At 53.2% G+C, this 21,834-nt stretch overlaps 9 protein-coding genes across 9 annotated transcripts, besides 2 other annotated features; 5 read left to right on the top strand and 4 right to left on the bottom strand.

Annotated features, from left to right (window-relative positions):
- Positions 1 to 28: 28 nt before the first annotated feature.
- Positions 29 to 1,293, bottom strand: PODANS_6_6580 (uncharacterized protein; the record flags this gene model as incomplete). Its single annotated transcript, XM_001910529.1, has 2 exons — positions 29 to 883; positions 949 to 1,293. 2 exons carry the CDS (start codon positions 1,291 to 1,293, stop codon positions 29 to 31), a joined length of 1,200 nt encoding a protein of 399 aa, XP_001910564.1.
- A 254-nt stretch (positions 1,294 to 1,547) lies between these two features.
- PODANS_6_6570 (uncharacterized protein) lies at positions 1,548 to 2,149 on the top strand (the record flags this gene model as incomplete). Its single annotated transcript, XM_001910528.1, has 2 exons — positions 1,548 to 1,619; positions 1,700 to 2,149. Coding segments are annotated over 2 exons (522 nt in total), but the record flags the coding sequence as incomplete, so codon positions are not given.
- Positions 2,150 to 2,298: 149 nt separating this feature from the next.
- On the bottom strand, positions 2,299 to 3,573 carry PODANS_6_6560 (uncharacterized protein; the record flags this gene model as incomplete). Its single annotated transcript, XM_001910527.1, has 3 exons — positions 2,299 to 2,522; positions 2,586 to 3,418; positions 3,473 to 3,573. 3 exons carry the CDS (start codon positions 3,571 to 3,573, stop codon positions 2,299 to 2,301), a joined length of 1,158 nt encoding a protein of 385 aa, XP_001910562.1.
- Positions 3,574 to 4,589: 1,016 nt separating this feature from the next.
- Positions 4,590 to 6,305, top strand: PODANS_6_6550 (uncharacterized protein; the record flags this gene model as incomplete). The annotated part of the gene is made up of 2 exons (XM_001910526.1): positions 4,590 to 4,682; positions 4,800 to 6,305. The coding sequence occupies 2 exons, from the start codon at positions 4,590 to 4,592 to the stop codon at positions 6,303 to 6,305; spliced, it is 1,599 nt and encodes a 532-aa protein (XP_001910561.1).
- Positions 6,306 to 6,955: 650 nt separating this feature from the next.
- On the top strand, positions 6,956 to 8,090 carry PODANS_6_6540 (uncharacterized protein; the record flags this gene model as incomplete). Its single annotated transcript, XM_001910525.1, has 4 exons — positions 6,956 to 7,007; positions 7,246 to 7,807; positions 7,870 to 7,909; positions 8,022 to 8,090. 4 exons carry the CDS (start codon positions 6,956 to 6,958, stop codon positions 8,088 to 8,090), a joined length of 723 nt encoding a protein of 240 aa, XP_001910560.1.
- A 1,830-nt stretch (positions 8,091 to 9,920) lies between these two features.
- Positions 9,921 to 12,435, top strand: PODANS_6_6530 (uncharacterized protein; the record flags this gene model as incomplete). The annotated part of the gene is made up of 2 exons (XM_001910524.1): positions 9,921 to 10,700; positions 10,819 to 12,435. The coding sequence occupies 2 exons, from the start codon at positions 9,921 to 9,923 to the stop codon at positions 12,433 to 12,435; spliced, it is 2,397 nt and encodes a 798-aa protein (XP_001910559.1).
- A 996-nt stretch (positions 12,436 to 13,431) lies between these two features.
- On the bottom strand, positions 13,432 to 15,711 carry PODANS_6_6520 (uncharacterized protein; the record flags this gene model as incomplete). Its single annotated transcript, XM_001910523.1, has 1 exon — positions 13,432 to 15,711. One exon carries the CDS (start codon positions 15,709 to 15,711, stop codon positions 13,432 to 13,434), a length of 2,280 nt encoding a protein of 759 aa, XP_001910558.1.
- Positions 15,712 to 15,949: 238 nt separating this feature from the next.
- Positions 15,950 to 16,085: a repeat region (MITE discodeles).
- Positions 16,086 to 16,626: 541 nt separating this feature from the next.
- PODANS_6_6510 (uncharacterized protein) lies at positions 16,627 to 17,336 on the top strand (the record flags this gene model as incomplete). Its single annotated transcript, XM_001910522.1, has 2 exons — positions 16,627 to 17,024; positions 17,096 to 17,336. 2 exons carry the CDS (start codon positions 16,627 to 16,629, stop codon positions 17,334 to 17,336), a joined length of 639 nt encoding a protein of 212 aa, XP_001910557.1.
- Positions 17,337 to 17,474: 138 nt separating this feature from the next.
- PODANS_6_6500 (uncharacterized protein) lies at positions 17,475 to 18,945 on the bottom strand (the record flags this gene model as incomplete). Its single annotated transcript, XM_001910521.1, has 2 exons — positions 17,475 to 17,912; positions 17,974 to 18,945. 2 exons carry the CDS (start codon positions 18,943 to 18,945, stop codon positions 17,475 to 17,477), a joined length of 1,410 nt encoding a protein of 469 aa, XP_001910556.1.
- Positions 17,965 to 18,078: a repeat region (rgion duplique sur le chromosome 5).
- Positions 18,946 to 21,834: the final 2,889 nt, after the last annotated feature.

Genomic DNA, 21,834 nt, shown 5'->3' with positions numbered 1-21,834 from the left:
ACTCTTACATTATCCCCAAGGCAACCCTTTACTGCTTCTTGGCCTCACGGGCAGCCTTCCGGAGGGCACGGTTGCGGATGTCAACGTGCATCTTCCTGTTCTGCCAGATAGTGAAAGCGCTGGTGTTGCCAACAGTGCTGTCAATGATCCACTTGAACACGTTGTGGCTCCACCAGGGGGTATAGGTGTTGGGAAAGTTCTCGTTGCTGTCGAGACCAATCTTGCCAAGGGCAGCCTTTACAAACTGCTTGGGGCCAGGGATGAGGAGGCTGGTGCGGCGAACCTTGCTCATGGCAGTGGTGACGAGGTAAGAGATGACAAACTGAACATCAACGCCATGGGGGGCAAGCTCTGAGGCGAGAGAAGAGCTCCAGTGCTGGAGGAAAGCCTTGCTGCCGCTGTAGGTGGCGAGGTAGGGGGTGGGCATGGTGCCGGCGAAGGAGCCCATGGTGAGAATGAGACCCTTCTTGCGAGCAGCGAGGATGGGAGCAACGACCTTGGTGGTCTTGAGAGTGCCGAGGCAGTTGATGGTGACAATGCTCTGGAGCTCGGTCTTCTCGGTATCGAGGAAGGATACGGGGATGCTGTGGGACTGGCCGACGTTGTTGATCAAGATACCGACATCAAGACCAGCAATCAGCTTGGCCAGGCGCTCGTAGTCCTCATCGTTGTCCTGGGAGAAATCCATGGCGAGAACCTTGGTCTCGAGACCGGACCACTTCAAACGCAACTCCTTGGCGAGAGCATCGAGCTTTGACTGGGTGCGGGAGACGAGGACGAGGTTGAAGCCCTTGGAGGCAAGCTGAGAGGCGAACTCCTTGCCGAGACCATCAGACGCACCGGTGACGACGGCCCAGGTGCCCTTCTTGCCATACTTGCGAAGCTGTTCCGAGATTGAGAGGTTAGCATGCTTCTGGTGTAATTTTGTCGAAAGGTGAAGCCACCTACGTTGGGACCGCTGAGGATGAATGAGTTCAAGAGGAGGCGGACGAAGCTGAGAGCGCCCCTCAGAACGTAGAGAGCGCCGAGAGCAGCAAAGGTGTACTGGAGTGGCTGAGGGACAGCATTCCAGAAGTGGAGAGCCTTCTCCAGGAGCTGGGCGATTTGCGAAGCCATGTGTCTGATCGCCGTGCGTATTCCGAGATGGCGATGTCCCCGGATGTAGTGGTGTCTTGTCCTGAAATAAGGTTGAAAGGGTCCGGATGGCTCGGGCTTGGAGACGAGAAACGCGCTTCCCCCAAAAAAATGTTGGGGGTCCTGCCAGGGAAATTTTTGTGACCATCCACCGTCCATCCCGCTGCGGGGCCGCCGCCCGAGCTTCGGCCAATGGCGATTGCCTCCAAAGGAGACCCCTGACAGTGGAAACACGTCCCTTAGGCTTGGGCCTGAGCTGAGCAGTGTCGTGGCACACCTCAGCTGGTGTTCAATTCATTGGACGACTTTGAGGCTGTTGGTCCAATCTTGAGATTGCTGGCTGGAAGACGACACGGTCACTGAACAACATCACCGTTCCTTGCCTAGTCAATCGACATTCTATTACCTCAATCGCCAAAATGGACCAACTCAAAGCATTCCTCCCCTCGGGAGAAAAGGGCATCCTCCCCTATTACCTGTGGTTCGTAAGTCGCACCTGCCGGGAACCCTCGGACCAACACGGCATCAACAATGCACCGTCCACTAACTTCGATCCTCCTTCTAGATCTCCATCGTGTCCATGGGCAACGCTCTCCAAAACTACGTAACCCTCCACTACACCCGGCGCATCTACAACGGCCGCTTCGTCCCGAACCACGCGCTGCCCCCAGCCACGGGCAAGCACAGTCCCGAGGACAGCACCAACATCCTCAAGCCCGCCTCCGGCAAGGACGCCGAGAAGGCCAAGGACCAGGTCACTCCCCTGGCCGCTCGTGTCTTTGGCACCTACACCTTCGTCGCCGGCATCATCCGGCTCTACGCCAGCTACCAACCCGAGAACTACGCTCTGTACCAGATGGGCATCCTCACCCACGTCATTGCCGCCGTTCACTTCACCTCTGAGATGCTCATCTTCAAGACCATCCGGTTCAGTGGGCCTCAAATCTTCCCCTTCCTCGCTGCCTACGGCGGTACCACTTGGATGCTGCTCCAGTACAGCAACTACGTTGTCTAAGTCAGCTGAAAGGGGGTCAGGAGTGTATGTGTTAAAAAAGGTTGTATAATACAACACGGAAACGAGCATCCCCTCGTGTTTATAGGGACTCCGTAATCAGGCGTCTAGCAGCTGTCTAATATCAATAATACCACCTGTTGTTGCCTTTCTCACTGCAGCGACTTGCGGTACAACTCCCCTCCACAATCCCTCAACTTCGCAGCCGCCTGCTCCGGCGTAATGTCCCTCTGCGGCTCAGCCATAAGCTCATACCCAACCAAAAACTTCTTCACCGTGGCCGACCTCAGCAACGGAGGGTAAAAGTGCATGTGGAACCAGCTCGTCTCCGCCTCCTCTTCCGTGCAATCCAGCGGCGCCTGATGAATGCCAGAACCTATTGTTGAGATGTCAACAGACCCATCCCCTACACACTCACCATCAGGGTAGGAAAACTTACTGTAAGGAAAATTCGTCTCAAACAAATTATCGTACCTCCTCGCGACCTCTTGCACCGCCTGCGCAAACTCCAACCGTTCCTTATCATCCAGATCCACCAGCGCCCTCACATGACGCTTGGAGATGATGAGCACCTCAAACGGCCACAGAGCCCACCACGGGCAGACAACAACAAAGGAGTCATTTTCCCAGACTAGTCTCTCCTTCTTCTCTAGCTCAAGCTTGACGTAATCGCCTAGCAGATGCCGGCCTGTGTCGGACTTGTATTTCCTCATATTAACCAACTCCTTCCCTGGTTCTTCAGGGAGGGTGCTGGTAGTCCAGATCTGGCAGTGAGGATGAGGGTTTGAGCAGCCCATGGCAGCGCCTTTGTTCTCAAATATTTGCATGTTCTTGAGCTGGTGCTTTGGGGGGGTCACTTCGCCGTCTGGGTTCTCTGGGATAGTGGAGAGGACATAGGCGGCTTGGCCATTGAGAGGGTGGGAGGGGGAGAGGTGGGAGGCGTAGATACGAGTCCATGTGTTAATTACGGGGACAATTTCCTCGGGGGTCATATCAGCGAGGGTGGCGTCGTGTTTGGCGGAGAAAGTGAGGACGTAGCACCTGCCGGTGACGGGACGGGCTTGGAGGAGGAGGGAGGCAACATCGTCCTTGTTGGTTTCCGGATGGTAGTCTTGCTGGGTTTCCTTGACGGCGGAGTAGTCGTTGACAAAGGCGAAGGTGTTTTTGTAAGGGGGGTTGCTGTCTCCTTGGGCACGTTTGTTGCCGGGGCAGAGGTAGCACTTGGGGTCGTACGAGGGGAGGGTGTTCTTGGTGGGGGTTTCTTGTGCTCCTCTACAGGAACCGTGAGTTGATTGGTCGTCAGGTGTATGAAGAGGTTTCACTTACTGCCATGGCCTCTTAGTCCGGTGAGGGGAGACCAGCAGCCATGATCCGGTGAGGGGGTTGTACCGCCGGTGGGAGATATCGTTGAGCACTTCGTCTGGCATCTTTTAAAGAGGTGACTGTGAATTTCGATGAGGTGAGGTTGATGGAAAGGAATAAGATGCAGTCGAAGCACTACTAATATGCAGGGTCTGGGATGAGAAGAAGCGGCGTTTGCATTTGGTTGTTCTCACAGCATCTTGCAGCAAATAACCCCGCGCCCACACTGCTGGGTCACACTTGCCAGTTTGGCGACAGCATGAGGCGGGGTCACTGGATGAGATCGAGTTTTCAGATTCGCAGATTCGGCGCTGTTCCGGCGGTATTAATTAGTGCCGCACTTGTGGCCATTGAGTTTTCATTTTCCGGGAATCATGTTCTGTTGCAAAGAGCTCTACGGGAATAGCTGCTCCTGCCTTACTCCCAATCATGTCAAGGTCCTGCCTGAGTTACGAAGCATGTGATCATATCAAATTTATACCAGATCGCTAGTCAAGCGACAATGCCGCAGTACTCCCAGCCTACACTCTCGTAATTGTGTATAACGTAAAGATTAACCAGGGCGAACAGCTCTGAAGCAACAATTCGTTCGACGATGAGCGGCTAGCAATGGGTTAGGGTTGTGACATCATCCGTCGACAGCTCGGGGAAGGACAGGCCGAAGCGATGCACAGACCAGCCGGCTGACACATTCCAAGGCCGGCTGATCCTCGGCAGCTTCTCCGCAAAGGTCCGTGTCCCCAAAGTGGCATCGCGCAGCTGCCTTGTCCAGGATTGACCCTCGATCGCAACATCAATGTCCATCACCACACGCGCCCATTCCATCAAATTCGGATCCCTCACCACCAAGAATCATCAAAAGTACGCGTCGCCTCCATCTCTTTCCTGTATGCGCAATCACATTCCCGCTTTCCCGTGGGTTTTCCGCGTGCCTTTTGGCAGTTTTAGGCGTGCTTGATTCATCGATTGTCTTTGCTTGGCCCCTGTCCAATAGTTGTCGCTCCACCAAAAGACAGCTCTCCATCCGCATCCGCATCATTTTGCGCCCGCGCCCGCGCCAGCCCGTCTCGTCACACTCACAATGGGTGTCATTCGCAAAAAGATTGCTGCCAGAGGCGGTGAGGGCGGTGTCAAGTATGTTTGCGACGTTTGCTCTGCAGATATCACTTCTACTGTAAGTCATCCAGCTGCCGTTACTACCCCGCGATGGCCGGCTCGAGCCGCATCTCGTCTCCTGTCGGAGCAACTGTGGGGTCGACAACACAACCGTCGAGCACCCCCAAGCTAACAGCTTTCCCGGCAGGTCCGGATACGATGCGCACACAGCGCTTGCAATGAGTACGATCTTTGTGTACAATGCTTCGCCAATGGCTCCTCCAGCGGTTCCCACCAGCCTGCCACCCACCCCTTCCGAGTTATCGAACAGAATTCCTTCCCCATATTTGATCGCGAATGGGGCGCCGACGAGGAACTGCTACTCCTAGAAGGAGCCGAGATATATGGCTTAGGGTCCTGGGCCGACATTGCCGATCATATTGGTGGCTACCGTAGCAAGGATGAGGTTCGCGACCACTATTACAAGGCGTACATCGAGTCCGAAAACTTTCCGCTTCCGAAACGATGCAGCCCTCACGATATGGAACTGGCAAACGAGATTTCGAGAGAAGAGTTCCAGTCTCGCAAGAAGCGCAGGATCGAAGAGCGACGAGAGGCTGCAAAGAATGCCCCAGCTCTGCAACCAAAGACGAAACCGACGGCTAGTGTGCCGTCTTGTCACGAAATCCAGGGGTACATGCCCGGTCGATTGGAGTTCGAGACAGAATATGCCAACGAGGCTGAAGAAGCAGTACAACTCATGCAATTCGACCCAGGCGATGGCATCAACCCACGCACCGGCGAGCTCGAGCCAGAGATGGAGCTCAAGCTCACAGTTATGGAAATCTACAACTGCAGGTTAACACAGAGAGCCGAACGGAAGAAGGTCATCTTCGAACACAATCTTTTGGATTACCGAGAAAACAGCAAAATAGAAAAGAAGCGGTCCAAGGAAGAGAGGGACCTGATCAACAAGGCGAAGCCGTTCGCACGCATGATGAACCGGGAAGATTTCGAGAATTTTTGTCAGGGGCTGATTGACGAACTCAACCTACGGCAAGCCATTGCTCAGTTGCAAGAATGGCGAAGCATGCGCATTGGTGACCTCAAGAGCGGCGAGAAGTACGAGCAGGAGAAGGCATTGCGGATTCAGAAGTCGATACCTATGGGATCCATGGACCGAGACCGCCTAGCAGCAAACCAACGTGGCAAGAACCAGCCACCACCGGAACCACCAAGCGGCGCCGCCCTGCTGGTCGCGCCAGAGCTTCCCATCCGGTCGGCAGCGTCAGTCGGAGGCACAAATGGCGATGCGGTGAATGGCGGGATCAAGATCGAGGGCAAGGAAAACCAGGTCAACGGGAACCACATCAACGGAGGCAGCATGGTGGTTGCCAATGGCACGCCAGCGAAACAGAAGTTTGTGGCGCAACCGATTCCAGGCATCCAGCCATTGCTGTTATCGCAAGACAACGCACCTGATCTCCATCTTTTGACACCGGAGGAAGCGAAGCTCTGCGAGACGTTGCGCTTGCAGCCGAAGCCTTATCTGATGATCAAGGAGCAGATTTTGAAGGAGGCCGTCAAGAGCAACGGCAGCTTGAAGAAGAAGCAGGCCAAGGAAATCTGCAGGCTGGATACACAAAAGGGAGGGCGCATCTTTGACTTTATGGTGAATGCTGGATGGGTCATCAAGGCTTGACCTTTTCTTGTTTGTGGGAATGTACATGACATCTTTATCCTTTTCGTTCCTATGTTAGGGCTGGAGTACTCTGGCGTTTTTGGTTATGAGCGGGATACCACATTGGGCGGACAGCGCGTTTTGGGTGGGATTGTTGAGACTATTCTGTATTTTATTTCATGCGATCGCAGATGGCACGCAATTGAAGATGTTTTTTGGTATCGTTATGGATCATTGTGGAAATGCGCTTCGGTGTGGCGGACGGGATGAGTGATGACAATGCGGCCAAGCCCTTCCTCTCGGACCAACTCGCCCCCGCCCGACGCGACAGCCCCGAGGGCAGCAATGGATGGATGGGTGGTCACGCATGATGAGGGGGAATATCATTGGTCGCGGGTTCTGTCTCAGGGTATTTAAACCATTCGTTTTTGTTCCTCATCCTGCTCTCCTCTTTTTCTTTTTCCCTTTCTCTCTGTGCCGTGGTTCTCGTGAGATCACACTTGTCGGTCGGCTTCAGCTGTCTTGTCTTGTTCGCTTGCTACCCTCTCCATTGCTTGCTCTACTTCTCAGTGTCTGCTCCATCCTTTGCTCATCTTCTTTGTGTTGTACGCAATTGACCTTGACAGTATTGCAGCGTTTTTGTCGTTGTCGCCGCTGTCAACCCGAGCAAAATGGCCGATCACTCTTCCAACACTGTTTACTTGGTCACTGGGGCGAATAGGGGTATTTACTTACCCCTTTTTCTTTGCTGACACTGCCATCTTGGCACATCCCAACCCCGCGTCATCTCCCTCATCTGCCTTTTGCATTAACCCTTTACCACTGCCCCCTTCCATAACACTTTCACAGTCTCTTTATAGCTCCTCATACCTTTCCTCTGTTCCCCCCAGTATTTGTCACCCACCACCCACCCACCAATATCAAGCACCACCCAACTAACTAACCTTCCTCCTTTTATCAGGGATCGGCCTCGCCATCGTCAAACTCCTCTCCGCCCGCCCCAAAACAACCATCATCGCCACAACCCGCTCCTTTTCCACTCCCTCCCCCTTCGATGCTACAACCCCCCACCATGCCACCAGCTGCGTCATCCCTATTCTTCTCGACGACGCAAAAGATGAGATATCATCATCTACCCTACCCTCCCGCCTCCAATCCCTCGGCATCACCCACATCAACACCCTCATCGCAAACGCCGGCTCGGCCACAGGTTTTAAATCAGTCTTTGACACGACAGAGGAAGAGTACCTCGCTGACCTTAATGTCAACACCCTCGGCCCAATCAGATTGTTCAAAGCACTATGGCCGCTGTTGGAGAAGGAAGGGGGGAAGTTTGTCGTGATTGGGAGTTCGGTGGGGAGTATAGGGGGTTTGGTGACACCGGAGGGGGAGGTGGAGGGGGGGATGTTGGTTTGTGGGGGGTATGGGTTGAGTAAATGTGGGGTGGGGTGGTGGGTGATGAAGTTGAGGGCGGAACTTAAGATGCAGCGAAAGGGGGTGGTGGTTGGGGTTGTTCATCCGGGGTGAGTTTTTTGTCAAGTGTTGGGAGTGGGAATGGAGATGCTGATGATGAGTACCTACCTAGGTGGGTGAAAACGGAGATGGGACAGGGGCTGGCGGATGCGGTTGGGTTTGAGGCGGGGCCGCCTTTGGGGGTGGGGGAGAGTGCGAGGGGGGTTGTTGAGCAGGTATGTTACCCTTAGTATCATAGTTGGAGAAGTGCTGACATCAAGGTAGATTGACAAGTTGACGATGGAGAATTCGGGGCAGTTTTGGAGGTGGGATGGGGGTGTTTTGCCTTGGTAGTAAGCTCCAGGCGTTTATACTGGAGATAAGTTGGAAATAAGCTCCAGGCGTTTATACTGGAGATAAGTTGGAAATATCCAGTTCCAAGCGCTTGGTGTTGTGCTCGGGCGACTGTTGAGACTCTTGATTGCTCGTCAGGGGTTCAGGGGTAGCCCACTAACAGATCCTCGCGTACACTCCACCGAAATCTGTTAGTGCAGGTTGCCCATCGTTGAGACGTCCTCCGTTGCATGTGGAAGTGTCCAACATTCGACTGTGGTCCGTTGGCCTAATAAAAGATGCCGTTGGTTATCTAAAGTGTTGGGTTCGGTGTTGGTGCTGTGCTCGGTCTGCATCCCTTTACCCGGGCTGCACTATCAACCCGTGTCCGACAGCTATGTTTACCCATCGGGCATACAACTCCGGGGACTCGGTGCCAACAACATCAGACGAAAAAAAGGCCCGGCCGGCGTTGGACATTGGATGCCAACCGTCAAACGGGCCCGGGTCAAAAGCTTGTCAACGGGCGACCAAGGATTGATTGGCAAGCCATCAATTGGAAGATCACTCATGCATGTGGCTGCGAAACCAGGTCTCACATCCAAGGCGTGCCACCCTATCAATCCTGGGGATCTGCAGGTGTTCCGTGGCCCAGTTGACATCATCGTCACTGTCTGGCGAGGCGCTCGCTCAGGGTGGGTATGGCGGTTAGCCACTGATGCCGCTGAATGACGACGACCCTTTGCGCAGCTGCACGGCGAAGGGGGATTCTATCTAGAGATAGAAGTGATAGACTACGGGGGAAACTGGGGGGAAAGACGGATGATACGCCTATCGCTAGATGCAGATTGCAGATGCAGCTGCACAAGAGAGGAGCTGAAGAGTGGAGTGAAGTCACGGAGCTATGAGCGGGATAGGTGGGGGAGAACACGAGGGGAGGGGAGGAGAAGTGAGGAAGAAAGAGGAGTCTGGCAATGGTCTGATTTTGAGTACATACGAACAGAACAAACATGACGCCAACAGCACGATAAAAGAGTTGAGTTGTTGTAGAAGATATAAAAGTAAAGTCTTGCGATCAGTGGTTTCACGATTGAACTGCCCAAAACGAAGCGAACCCCATAGTTTTGGGCGGGCAGGGGTCAACGGTTCGGTTACCGGGCCAGAAGCCCAGAACCCCAAGCTGGTGGCGCAGAAACCCCACCACCTCAACCCCCCCCAGTCTGCGGCCTGCACCTGCCCCCTCTGGTGCAAGCAAGTTTTTGCGCCGGTGTCCCTTGTGCGTCGCTGGGCGTCAAAGGGTCCTCCGTTCCATCATCCCAATCTCTGTTCTCGACCTTCCTGTGTCTTGGTGTCTTTTGCGATTTCTTGCATTTTTCCCAGTGTTGTTTTGGTTGTTTCAGTCCCTGAAGCTGCTTGTGTTTTTTTTTTTGTGTGGAGAGCTCCATCTCACTCCCCCCCTGTCGAACAAGGTCGTCGTCATTGCACCAGCAACCAGGAGCGAGACTCGACAGACACCCAGCGCGCGATATCGCCTGCTCTCGTACAACCATCGTCTCAACCTGTTCCCACACCCCGAATCATTCCCCTACGAACACCTTACTTGGCCCGTTCTAGCCCCCTGTGTTGTCAATCGTTTGTATTCCGAGAGCAAATACGAAAAGTTCATGCCGCTTCCTCCATCGCACCTGATAACGCAAACCACCTTTTCGAAACCTCTCTTCCAACCGTAATAGCTGCCGCCCCAGACCAGAGACTGCTCGAGAGACCAGCGATAGAAGAACCCTCGGTATTCGAACCAGGTCAGCGACGGTCGAGTCGCTTGTTGCGCCAACGACCAGCGCAACCCACACCATGGAGCATGCAGCACAGGCGATCGACCATGTGCAACAACTCTACATCCGCGCCGGCGGCGGCGCCGGGCCACCCGCCTCCGAGAGACCCCCCGTGTTCAAGGCGATCGGCATAGGCCTCGCCATTGGCTCCGGCGCCTTCATCGGTACCTCGTTCGTGCTCAAAAAGGTCGGCCTGCTTCGCGCCAACGAAAAGTACAACGAGGTGGCTGGCGAGGGATATGGGTATCTCAAGAACTTTTACTGGTGGGCGGGCATGATCCTGATGATCTTGGGCGAGGGACTCAATTTCGCTGCGTACGCCTTCACCGATGCCATTCTGGTCACCCCTCTGGGAGCCCTGTCGGTCGTCATCACCACCATCTTGTCGGCCATTTTCTTGAAGGAGCGCTTGAGCATGGTCGGCAAGGTTGCTTGTTTTCTGTGTATCGTTGGGTCGGTTGTCATCGTCATGAATGCACCACAAACATCGGCTGTTAAGGACATCCAGGACATGCAAGGCTTCGTCGTACATCCGCTGTTTTTGAGCTATGCGGGCGTCATTATCGTCGGCAGCGCTATTGTCGCATTTTGGCTGGGACCAAAGTATGGCGCCAAGAATATGATGGTGTACATTTCCATCTGCAGTTGGATCGGCGGACTGAGCGTTGTGGCGACGCAGGGACTGGGAGCCGCCATCATCGCCCAGGCGGGAGGAAAGCCTCAGTTCAACCAGTGGTTTTTGTATGTGCTGTTGGTTTTCGTTATTGCTACGCTCTTGACCGAGATTATTTACCTCAACGTGAGTGCCTCCCTTATATACCCCCTTTTCCAACGACACCGACGGGGCTTTGGTGAAATCCTTTGCAACTCCTTCTTGCCACCCCTGGACCCGACGGAGTTTTGACACCTTTATGCAGAAAGCGCTCAATTTGTTCAACGCCGCCTTGGTTACCCCCACCTACTATGTCTACTTTACCAGTACCACCATTATCACCTCGGCAATCCTGTTTAGAGGTTTCAATGGCACACCGACATCGATTATCACCGTGGTGATGGGATTCTTGGTTATTTGCTCGGGGGTTGTTCTCCTGCAGCTGTCCAAGTCCGCCAAGGACGTCCCAGACACTGCCGTCTTTGCCGGTGACCTCGACCAAATCCAGACCATTGCCGAGCAGCCCCAGCCCGAAACCGAGCCCAAGGCGGACGCCATTAGAGGCACCGCTGCCATTGTCAGGCGCCTGTCATCCGCGAGACAAAAGATGGAATTGGAGGAGCTCAAACGATTGCACGAGGAGAAGATTCAAGAGAGTCTTGCCCCTGTCAGCGAAAATGGAGCTCCTCTCTACGAATGGGACGGTCTACGAAGAAGGCGCACCGGAACCTTCAGCAGTCACCGCACTCGTCCCGGCACCGGTGTTGGTGCCTCCCCCGCGCCCTCTGGCGCCCCCTTTCTCGCTCCTCCTACACCTCACCCTCCACTCGGCTGGTCACACTTCCCCACCGAGGAGGAGCTCGCCGAGGCCAGTAGACCTGTCTCGCCTGCCCTCTCTAGCATAATGGGCACGATCCGCAGCCGCGCCCGGTCTGCCCTCCTCCCAGGGCACCCCGACTACAAGCCCAGCAACAACCCCTCCACCACAAAGGTGCAAAGCCCAATGCACCCCGTCCAGTTGACCTCGATAGCAGTGCCAGGTCAGGACAATCCCGCTTCTTCCAACAACCCATCAGATGATTTCCTGCACCCACTGGGAGCAGCAAGACAAACCAGAGCAGGAACGACAGCTAGCGCCTCGAGTTCCAAACGGCGGGTCCAGTTCCCGGAATACAACGAGGGCGAACACCCCCTCCCATCACCACCCACCCCCCCGCCTCACTCTGCAAAGCGCCAGTTTTCCTTTCAAAACATTTTCAAACGCAACCAAGCCCAGTCCATCGACGGGGCGTTGGAGAGTGGCGGCAGCCCGCAGAGAAGCGGACTCAACTCGAGGGGGTACTCGTCCCCTCAGGTGCGCATCACGGGCGCGACGGAGGAGGAGAGGTTAGGGCTGGTTAAGCCCCATCCTTTGGCCGCCAAGTCGATGCCTGCTCTGCAGATTCAGCGGTTTTCCGAAGAGGAGGAAGAGGAGGACAGCGAGGATGAGCAGCAGCATGTTCAGGAGAAGAGACCTTTTGTTGGGGGGGATGGGGGTGATAGGAAGGCGAGGGAGTATGGGCATAGTATTACGCAGGGGTATACTAATACTTCCCCTCCGAGGAAGAAGACGGAAAAAGATGTGGAAAAGGATGAGCTGAAGGCTTATGAGGAGAGGAGGCAGAGGTTTAAGGAGCGGAGGAGTATGGAGGGGGAGAAGGAGAGGCCGAGGGAGAGGAGTGGGAGTGGGAGTGGGAGTGGGAGTGGGAGTGGGGGGAGTAGTTCTGGGTCAGGGAGTGGCAAGAAGGGGAGGAGGAGAGGGAGGGCGGATAGTAAACCGCCACCGCAGCCGCCTAATCATAAGAGGACGGGGACGGGAGGGGGAAGTGGGGAGTTTGTTTGAGGCTCTGGGGTATGCCGAAAGTGGATGATGAGGGAAATGACTTATGATTATGCGCTTTTTTTTTGTTTTTTTTTGGAAGGGGTTGGACCTGTCACAAAAGGAATGAATCAGTACATATGGGAAAGGCTCTTTTCTGTTTGCAAGCCGGGATGGGAAAGTTTGGGTACCTATCAAAATTGGGTGGGTGTGGGATGGCAAAGTTTGAAAAGCAAGCGAGCATGCATTGTGCAGTTTTGTCTTTTTCTTCTTCTTTCTTGGCAGCTGTTAACACCAGGAAGGGGAATTGTAGGATAGGGACATGATGGATAGAACAAGGACTGGTTTGTTGGCGGTAGAGGCAGACATGGGTAGTAGTGTAGACTAAAGAGAAAGAGTAATGATGAACAAACAACAACAACCAAACAACCTATAACAACACAAAAAAATGTTCCCAAAATGATGATGTGCTGAAATTGACTGTAAAGAAAAGAATATAGTCATAAGCCCGGGTATCCATCGCTAATTGCTTTTCCAAAATTGCCTTCCAAGCTCTCTCGTCATCGCAGAAGAGAGAAGACCACCAACCCGCCAGCACCTACCCAGCCAACAGCAACCACCGCACAAGAGCTAGCAAAGAGGAAGAGAAACTCTGCTGCTGTGTTGTGATGGCGAGGGAGATGATAAAGGGTGGGTGATCCTCTCTCTTTTTCCTCCTTTTTCTTTCCACCCCTTCTACACATCTTATCTCTTTTCACAATGTCAAACTAGAGTCAAACTCAGCAGGGTCCCTCATGTCCTCATCTCATTCCCCGCGCGATGAAAATCACCACTCCGTATATATGGTGTCCCAACATCCACTTGCCTTCCGTCCAAAAGATTACTCCAAAGCAGTTCTCCTTGTCGTTCCTCATGAACACCATATATAGCCTCCAAAGTCCATCCCCATCTCCAGCACACTTGTTTCACTCCCCGTTACCGAGGCAATCTCTCTTGGTTTCTTTTCTTCCGCTTTGACCATCACCACGCAATCCCCTCCTGACTGGCACTCTGCCTCTTCCTACTCCTACTCTTCTTCTCCTCACCACCCCTCTTCTTCCCCTTCTTCTTCCTCTGCGACGCGCTCTCCTCCACATCCCCACTATACTCCTCCAAAACCGGCTTCTCCCCCTGCTCCCCCTCCAACCCCTCCCCAACAACCACCGCCCCCTCCTCCTTCATCCTCTTCCTTTCTCGTCTAGCCCTGTTCGCCCTCGCCTTCCTGACCACCTCATCATCCATCTTCGCCCTCCACTCACACTCCCCCGCAAACTCGCAATACCCACACTTGAACGCATCCTCCATCTCCACCCCCCTCGGCTCCCTCTCCCCCTTCCACCAAGGCATAGTCTGCGCAAGATACGTATCCAGCGTGCCCGGCTCGACAAAATACGTAGTCGTGGAGATGACCCTCCCCTCATCCTTGTCTATCTCGTCTTCATCTTCTTCCTCAGCAGCAGCCGGTGCCTTCCCCTTGCCTCGAGAGCGATATTCCACAGCTACTATCTGTCCGATATCCGATGCTCCATGTGGAAAGGTGACCTGGAGCTCAAACTTCAAAAGCCCTAGCAACGATTGGAGATTGCCGTACTTGAGACCCTTGGGTCGTTTCCCTGCACCGGGTGACGCCGGGGCAGAGAAATAAGCAGAGGATTCCGTCGTGGTGGTTGTCGTGGATGTAGTGGTGGTCCTGGCGCTTTCGGATTCATACACCCATTCTGACGCCCCTTCCGTTTCGCTTTCTGAATCCCCATTCTCAAACACCTCTTCATGCAGAGCGCCCATTTGAGCCATAAACGAGTCTGAGAAGGGTTCCTCGGGGTTCAAGTTGTACCGGCCAAAGATCTGGAAGTAGTCGAGTTTGTCAGAGGCCATCTCACTGAGAAAACGGTGGTACAGGAACAGCTGGATCAGGGACATGTGAACCTGGGGTTTAGACGGGGGCTTGGGAGTGAGACGAGTCTTGATGTCGGTTATGTAGACTTGCATCATGGTGTCAGCGAGGCGTTGTGAGGCGGTGGTTTGGCTTCCGCGACTGCTGAGAGTCTCCTCTTCTAGTTCGGAATCGGGATTCTCGTAGCTGAGGTAGTCAATGACACCGTTCACCAGGTTGCCGTCTACCATGCCCCAAACCTGCAGTTCCCGGGTTGAGCCAGTATCGCGAAGTGTTCGTAAACCCAAAATGACATTCCACATTTGCAGACCTAAATTGTCCACCTTTTTAGCGATGGTGACTGTAACGGGCTGAAAAACTTCGCGCTCGAGCTTCTCGTGAACCTTGGAGCCCCTCTTCATGGCAGGAGTTTGCGTCCTTCTGCCAAACGGAAGTCTCGACAGTGTGTAGTAGTGCTGCAACTCGCACCATAGCCCGGCTGTAAGATCAGTAACAGACAGTGGTTTCTTTGGAAAAGATCGAAACTGGGCGAGGGGCGACGGAACAACGCCATTGAGTCTCTTGACTTCTATCTCGAGCATGTGTTGGGGGTTCTCATCCGACACAGATAACGACGTGTCGCTGACGCCAGCAAGCGCCTGACTCACTAGTCGAGGTGTCTGGTCAGTTAGACAGGCGACAAAGCCGGGGGCAGACAACTCACGGTCCGGGTAGTTGACGTCCGGTATTGTATCCACGGTAGACATGCGCGCTGTCTTGTGCTTGACGTCGAAAGACACACGGCTGCCACTGCTGCGCGGCGCATTCCAGATTCCACTGTCCTGACTGTCACCGCTCTCCCTGCCCACATGCTTAGAATTTGCCGAGCCATGACGATAGGTACGAGGGTTCGTTTCGGGGGTGAGCTGGATGATGTCAAATTTCAAGTCGTTCTCACTGAGGGCGTCGAGCGCTTCATCAACGGCTTGAGAAGCATCGGGTTTGATGCCGCCACTGATGTCCCACCTCGGCTTGACTAGCTGCGATGGCCTCGGTTTATTCTGGGGCACTGTTGGGGGTCTGTAGACCGAAACAACTTCGGGTACGGGCGGATCCCATGATGAAGATGGGGCCTTTGAATCTATTGTGGGTTGGGAGGGCTTGGAGGGCTTGGGTGGGGAGGGCGGTGGTCGTGACGTACGCGGAGCTGGGATCCGCGGTGCGGGCGCTGGAACTTTCGTCGGCGCTGGTTCTGGCGGGGCCGACGTTGGAACCACGGGAGAAATGCGGTCCGCAAGTGCGCAAAGAAGTCTTTCCTCCTCCGGGCTCAGGTTGTAGCCATACTCGCTGCTGTCGTCGTCGTCGCTATACGACCTGAGGCTCGACATGGCCACGGCTTCAGGACGGCATCCTGTGCTTTTGTTGAAGACGCAGCGCTTCAGTGAGGCTCCCAAAGTTCCACTGGCCCATGCCCGCTCGGCGGTTTCTTCCCCGCACCTTTGCTGGCGGGGCGCGTGGTCACGTGGGTTCGCTGGATTTGGGTTTCATGACTCTCCAACCCTAACCCCGGTTGAGAAAACATTCATTCAGACAAGCATGCTCCCCACAGAATAATTGGCACAGCAGGTAAGTTAACCCCATATTATACTGTGAACCATGTCTCAAAAGTACATTATTAGGCCCTTAAAATATCTTTCAAGGCTTATGAACTATCTTTCAAGGCTTATGAACTATCTTTTAAGACGTATTGACTATTTTTAAACGTAAGACGATTATCTTTCGAGGTATGGTTTGTGAGATAATATGGGCTTGACCTACTTTCGACCGCTAATTATTTTGTGGTGAGGGTAGCAAGCTAACCAGCTCGATACCTCGAGCTCAGAGGTTCTTGAGCATCACTGTCCACCATCTCAGCATCATCTAAACGGTATCTTATCCACCATCTGCGCTCCATCCAAATACCTGTCCTCCAAAAAAGTCGTCGCAAAGATGACGCAGCCCTCAGGGGCTCTTTTCAGGCACCACACCAAAAACGAGATGCGAGTTACAGGGGTTCAGAGCCCGCTAACCAAGCGCCACAGGTCTTGTCTCAACAACCCTGGAATCATCCGCGAATCACTCAGCTGAGCCCTCGCACTTGATGCCAGTTTGAACGATGGGGAGGACTCCAGGCAGAATCTCGTTTCTGGCGTTTATATATACCCGTGTTCTCCAACCTCACCCGCATGTCTGATTGACTGCTTCTCCTTAAACCAACCACTGTCCAGCTCTTGTTTGTCTGTCATTTGTAACCCGCTGAAGAAATGTTCCACATCCGCCGCCGCCGCAACGTTCTGCAGGACAACCTGGGCTCCACACCGCCGCCGAACCGGAAACCCACATTGACGTCTTCCGGACCCAACTCCACTTCCGGCCCGGCGGCCGATTACGAACTGCCTCATCATGATGATTCCGGCGCTCAACCAAAAAGGGGCTTTTCCCAACTGCCACCAGAGATCCATCTGATAATCACACAACATCTCATCTATCCTGATGCCCTATCCCTCAAGCACACCTCTCGCTATTTTTACCAGCTCGTCGATACCGGCGTGAAACTGAAGGTTGATTGGCTCATGGAGAGGAGGAAGCTGCATCTGGAATGCCCGAGTAATCAGCGATGTGATTTGGGGAGTGACTTGCGGTTTTGTAGGGGGAGCGTAAAGTCAGTATCGTCACAATTAGCTCTTACTGGTATCTTCGAGAATAGCCGAAGGCTAACAAGGATATTTTTAGGTTATTGATGCAACGAAGAAGAGAGCATATCGAGTGTGAATCACGACCTGGTTTAGGCTGTCTAATTTACGGCACAGAGACCTGTCCCCATGCGAGGAAGCTCAAGACCAAAATCAAGAGGTGGTTGAGGGGCCCGGTGACGTTGGAGATGAGATGGGTCTTGTTGGTTATTGGTGTTGCTTTGCTGCCGTTGATCATAATGGGTTGGGTTTGGTTGATGGAGAGCTTTGTTTGGAATTGACAAGTCTTGTTTGGAGTCTGATATGAGCAGGTGTAATCGCCCTGGCTTTACTTTCAATCTGTAATGATAGTATACCCCAGCTACGCAATGAGGATAATGCAAATTTTGCTTTTGACATTATGAAAGCCAATGCCCCTGTCAGCCGTCACCACCATCCCATTTTAGAAAGGATCCCTCACTGGTCGTGGTGTTTGATAGTGGCGGATACTGCATTCCTTCGGAATGAGCACTGGCCGAACTGGCCCCAAAATTCCAGTGTCTGGCCCCATGACCTCCAGGGAAGAGTGAGAAAATAATCGAAGAGTCCCAATCCTGGAGGAAATCACTTGTGCCATCGTTCCCCATATCGAATCCCGGGTCGTGACCTGCGCCAAAGGGTTGTACTAACCCGCCGTCGACCTCTTGGGATGGCGAGAAGTTTTCGAAACCTTCGAACTGGGGGTTATCGAAGCTTTGTGGTGGTGGCGTTGCGGGAGGTTGACAAATCGATGTTTCCATCATGCTAGTGGCGGGTGTCACCGATTTGGTATAAGCACGAGCGTGGGATTGAATGCCCTTGAGGCCGTTGGACATGCACTGTTTAGAAGTCAATATGCCTTGGTTTTTCACAGATTGGGGGTCTGGAAAGAAAACAAACCTGCATTTCAACCACATTCCACTTCTCTTCACACCTTGCCGCCAGGGGTTGCCAAATTTCCTTACGCATACTCATGTACTCCTTGCACACCCTCCCCAGCTTCCTCGTATGAGCGTCATTCTGACCCTTCTTCTTCATGAAGCTTTCGTGTCTCTTTGATGAGAATGTCGACGTAAAGCTGGATGGCGTGCTGGTAACCGGTGTCCCATAATTCTCAGTTGCTGGTGATGTTGGCTCACAGTGGTCGATCTTGCGGACAGCCTCTTTCACCCTCCTCACGAGACTAGACAATGCCGTTGACATCAAGCCTGGGAGCTGCGCTCTGATAGAATCGGCGTCTTCGTCGTATGAATCCTGTCCGTGGGTGACATCAAGAATGATTTCCAATCGGTGTTCACTCCAGAACCCTTGCAACACATCGACAACCTCTTCGATGACGGTCTTCTGATGTGGTGTCGCCGGTGGTGTCCTGGCTTCAAAAAGGATATCCCAAATCTGATACCATATCTCCTTGTCTGACCCACCCAACCGCGCTCGCAACAGCTCCTGCTTTTCAGGCGGAATCGATGTGTTTGGTGGGTCTGTTCTCCCTTTCAAATCTTCCGTACATGTTCGCTGTCGGATGTGATGATCGCGTTCCTTGATGTCGGAAAACTTGTGTTGGCAAATCGGGCAGTAAAACGGGAGTTCGTAGTGTTTGCGCATGAGATGCTGCTTGACATCTCGAATTCGTCTAAGCTTGTAGGACATGCAATCCATATGGTGAAAGGGGTCCCGCTTCCAGAATGGACAACTCCACGATATATCGGAAGATCCAGTCCCCGGAGCTTTGTCTTCCTGCTCGAGGTATGGAATATCATTGTTCCCGTCGGTGTCGTAGTTCTTGATCTCACATCTGCGTTTGTTTTTGCGATCCTTTGGCCTAACGGTCTGCTCATACGAGAGGTCGGATGTCGCTTTGTTTGCAATCATAGCCATAGACTATTTGGATGAAGCTGTCAGTTAGGGCGGAAAGGAGAGATACGAGAGGCGAGCGCTATACATCGGGGGGCAAAACAAATGGGTTGACTGAGATGTCATGAGAGGGCAGGCATCTGAAATTCCAAATTCAATTTGGCCGGACAAGGCAGACTCTCAACACATGAGGGTCATGCACTAGTAGGGTCTGTCCTATTGGATGACGCCGTGGCATGCGGCAATTCAGACAAATGTCCAACTTCCCAATTGCCCAGGCACCCCTCCCGACAAAATGATTACCACACCAAAGTAAGTCAACCCATAGGATAGTATAAACCATACCTCATGAAATATAAATAGGCCCTTGAATATTATTAAAGGCCTATTATCTATCTTTAAAGGCCTCATAATCATCCTCCAAGGTATAGATAGTCCACGATATGATGTGGGTTAACCTACCTTTGTGTGCCAATTATTTTGTGGTGAGGGTGCCAGGACGCCTAGTCGCATAGTTACGTGCCTCGTAGGTGCTGTGCTGGCTGGTTCTTGGGGATACACCACATTCACTAATGTATGTTTTGAGCCAGGTGAACTATAATTTGCTGCAAGCTTGACTGAAAAGAAGCCAAGAGTCTGCAGATAGAGCCAATCAGCTGTGACACTGGCCTGGCTCCTACTTGGAGACACCCACCCCCCCTCATCGCGGGATTTTCGACATTTGTCTGAACTGGGGTATTCGGCAGTATTCGACAGGGTTTGGGGTTTGTTCTCTCAGTTGTTCCGGGCTGACCAATTCTGTCAATTCAGCCTTTTGTCCAAAAGGTGTTTACAGCAAATGGCCCACTCAGGATCCTATAGAGACAGCCCACCGACCCACCGTGTTGGACATAACTTCCATTACTCACATATCCTTCAAGACTTGAACTTGGTTTGACTCATTGATCTGCTCTGGATTTGTACATGCGGCTGCAAACATGTCAGCTCCATTACTGATGCACCCTGCTGAGCCTGCCACCGCCGACAACACCAAGCCAAGGCTAGCTTGTCCCTTCTTCCGTTATGATCCATGTCGCCATTACGCGTGCGCCAGTTACGAGCTGAAGGGCTTCGAGGCGGTCAAGAAGCACCTCGAGAGGAAACACATCCTGAAGAATCACTGCGCCCGTTGCTTCAGGTCGTTTGAAAGTGAGGATGCAAGAAACAACCACATCGTGAGCGAGTGCTGCTCAATCGCGCTTGGCCGCGACGAAATAACATACGACGAATGGACCAGAGCGCGGCGGTGCCCTAGAACGAAGTCCTGTGAAGTGAAGTGGAAGTGGTTGTGGACGACATTCTTCAAGCTCCCAGCACTGCCTCGAGAGCTTGTCTATTTTCAAGATGCTGTCGTGGAGGCCAAAAACGTTTTGATCGACCCTGTTACCATACAGTCAGTTCTCAAGGCGCGACTGCACCTTGATCAACAGGAAATTTCATCAGTAGCCGACGAGGTTCGCGAAGCCTTGCTCCGTAAAAATTCCGGTGCAAGACCTTATCGCGTCTGCGACAGCGAGGGTGGCGGTGACAATGGGATACCGGCTAACTTGAAAGCCTCGGGGTATGGGTCTATGGGTGGAGGGGCCGCAGAAATGGAAGCAGAGGCCGTTGCTTTTGCCCTTCCACCAGCGCGACACGCATTGCTTCCAGAAGAACCATGTCTCCCAATCATCGGAGAATCTTCTCCTCACCCTGCCGCTGCGGTCAGTCCTGTCACCCCTCTGCCAACCAGCTTTAGCCTCGGACCGATATTGGTACCTCAACAACCAGCGTCCACCAGCGGCGGGGGCCCTGAAACAAACACCTTCGACGCTTGGCGAACCGTGTGTTTGGTCCCTTGGGCGACCGCGGATGGGATCTTGGCAAGGTTGATGGAAGACCCGATTTCATGGTTTAAACCGGATGGTCCCAAGTGGAGTGACGTTTACGACCACATCGACCGGGATGCTCTGAGGAAGTTCTGGGCCCTTGGAAACACACCGGCAGTACAGGTTTCGATACCGATCCGGTCCACCCATGTCCAAAGCCTGGCCGCAATAGAATCCAAGCTGTTCGATTTCGAGGTCGCAGGCATCCGGCCTTCATAGTCCACGGGTTACATTCCAGATCTCTGAGGTGGGAAGCATCGGGCCTCGTGGAGGAAAAAGGTTCGGATGTGATGGTCTTTAAGAGTCAAAAGTCGGGCATCGGCATTTTTCTGTGATTTGTTAGGTGTAGAAACTCCTACCTGTCAGCTGGAAGTAAAGCTAAAAATGTGTGATAACCTTATCTCTTCGCGAGCCAGTGTGTACCAGATACGGAACTGTGATTAGTCTCAGGAGAACTCCCTTTTCCGTAGGAAACGGGGGATGGATTGGCAAATGATGTCCTTGTGGGCGAGTGACAAACAAACTTGTTGAACCTCGACGAGAGTGGGTGCTGAAATATTCGGGAACTTGGCCTATCGTCAAATTGCGAAGTGTGCGGAACGCTTAGAAAATCAGGTAAGTGTTGATGAGTTGACCGCGGGAATTTTATCTAGGCGGAGAGAAATGGTGCTTTTAGACATTTGGATTTATTTTGGGGCGGCAGCGGGGTAATAATTGCCCCGACCTTGCGAGTTTCACCACTAAACAGGGACGATGGCCCGCACAATTGTGCCAGCACCACTGCGCCAGCTACAGCCGCATACCCGGTGGAACAATATAAGATGGCAGTAGGCACCAAACGGCATAACATGACCCCGTCCCTCTCGCCTAACCTCTCCCAGTCAACAGTCAATGGCCACACGATTAAAACAGCCCATTGCCCTCCAAAATGAGTCTACCACGCCCCATACAGTCCAGCCTCTATTCAGTCTCTATCTGCGAAACAGCTTTTATTGATCTC

The sequence above is a fragment of the Podospora anserina genome, chromosome 6, assembly GCF_000226545.1.
Source record: "Podospora anserina S mat+ genomic DNA chromosome 6, supercontig 2".
NCBI lineage: Eukaryota > Fungi > Ascomycota > Sordariomycetes > Sordariales > Podosporaceae > Podospora > Podospora anserina.
The sequence above is the reverse complement of the archived record's forward strand: the minus strand, read 5'-3'. Positions and strand labels throughout refer to the sequence as shown.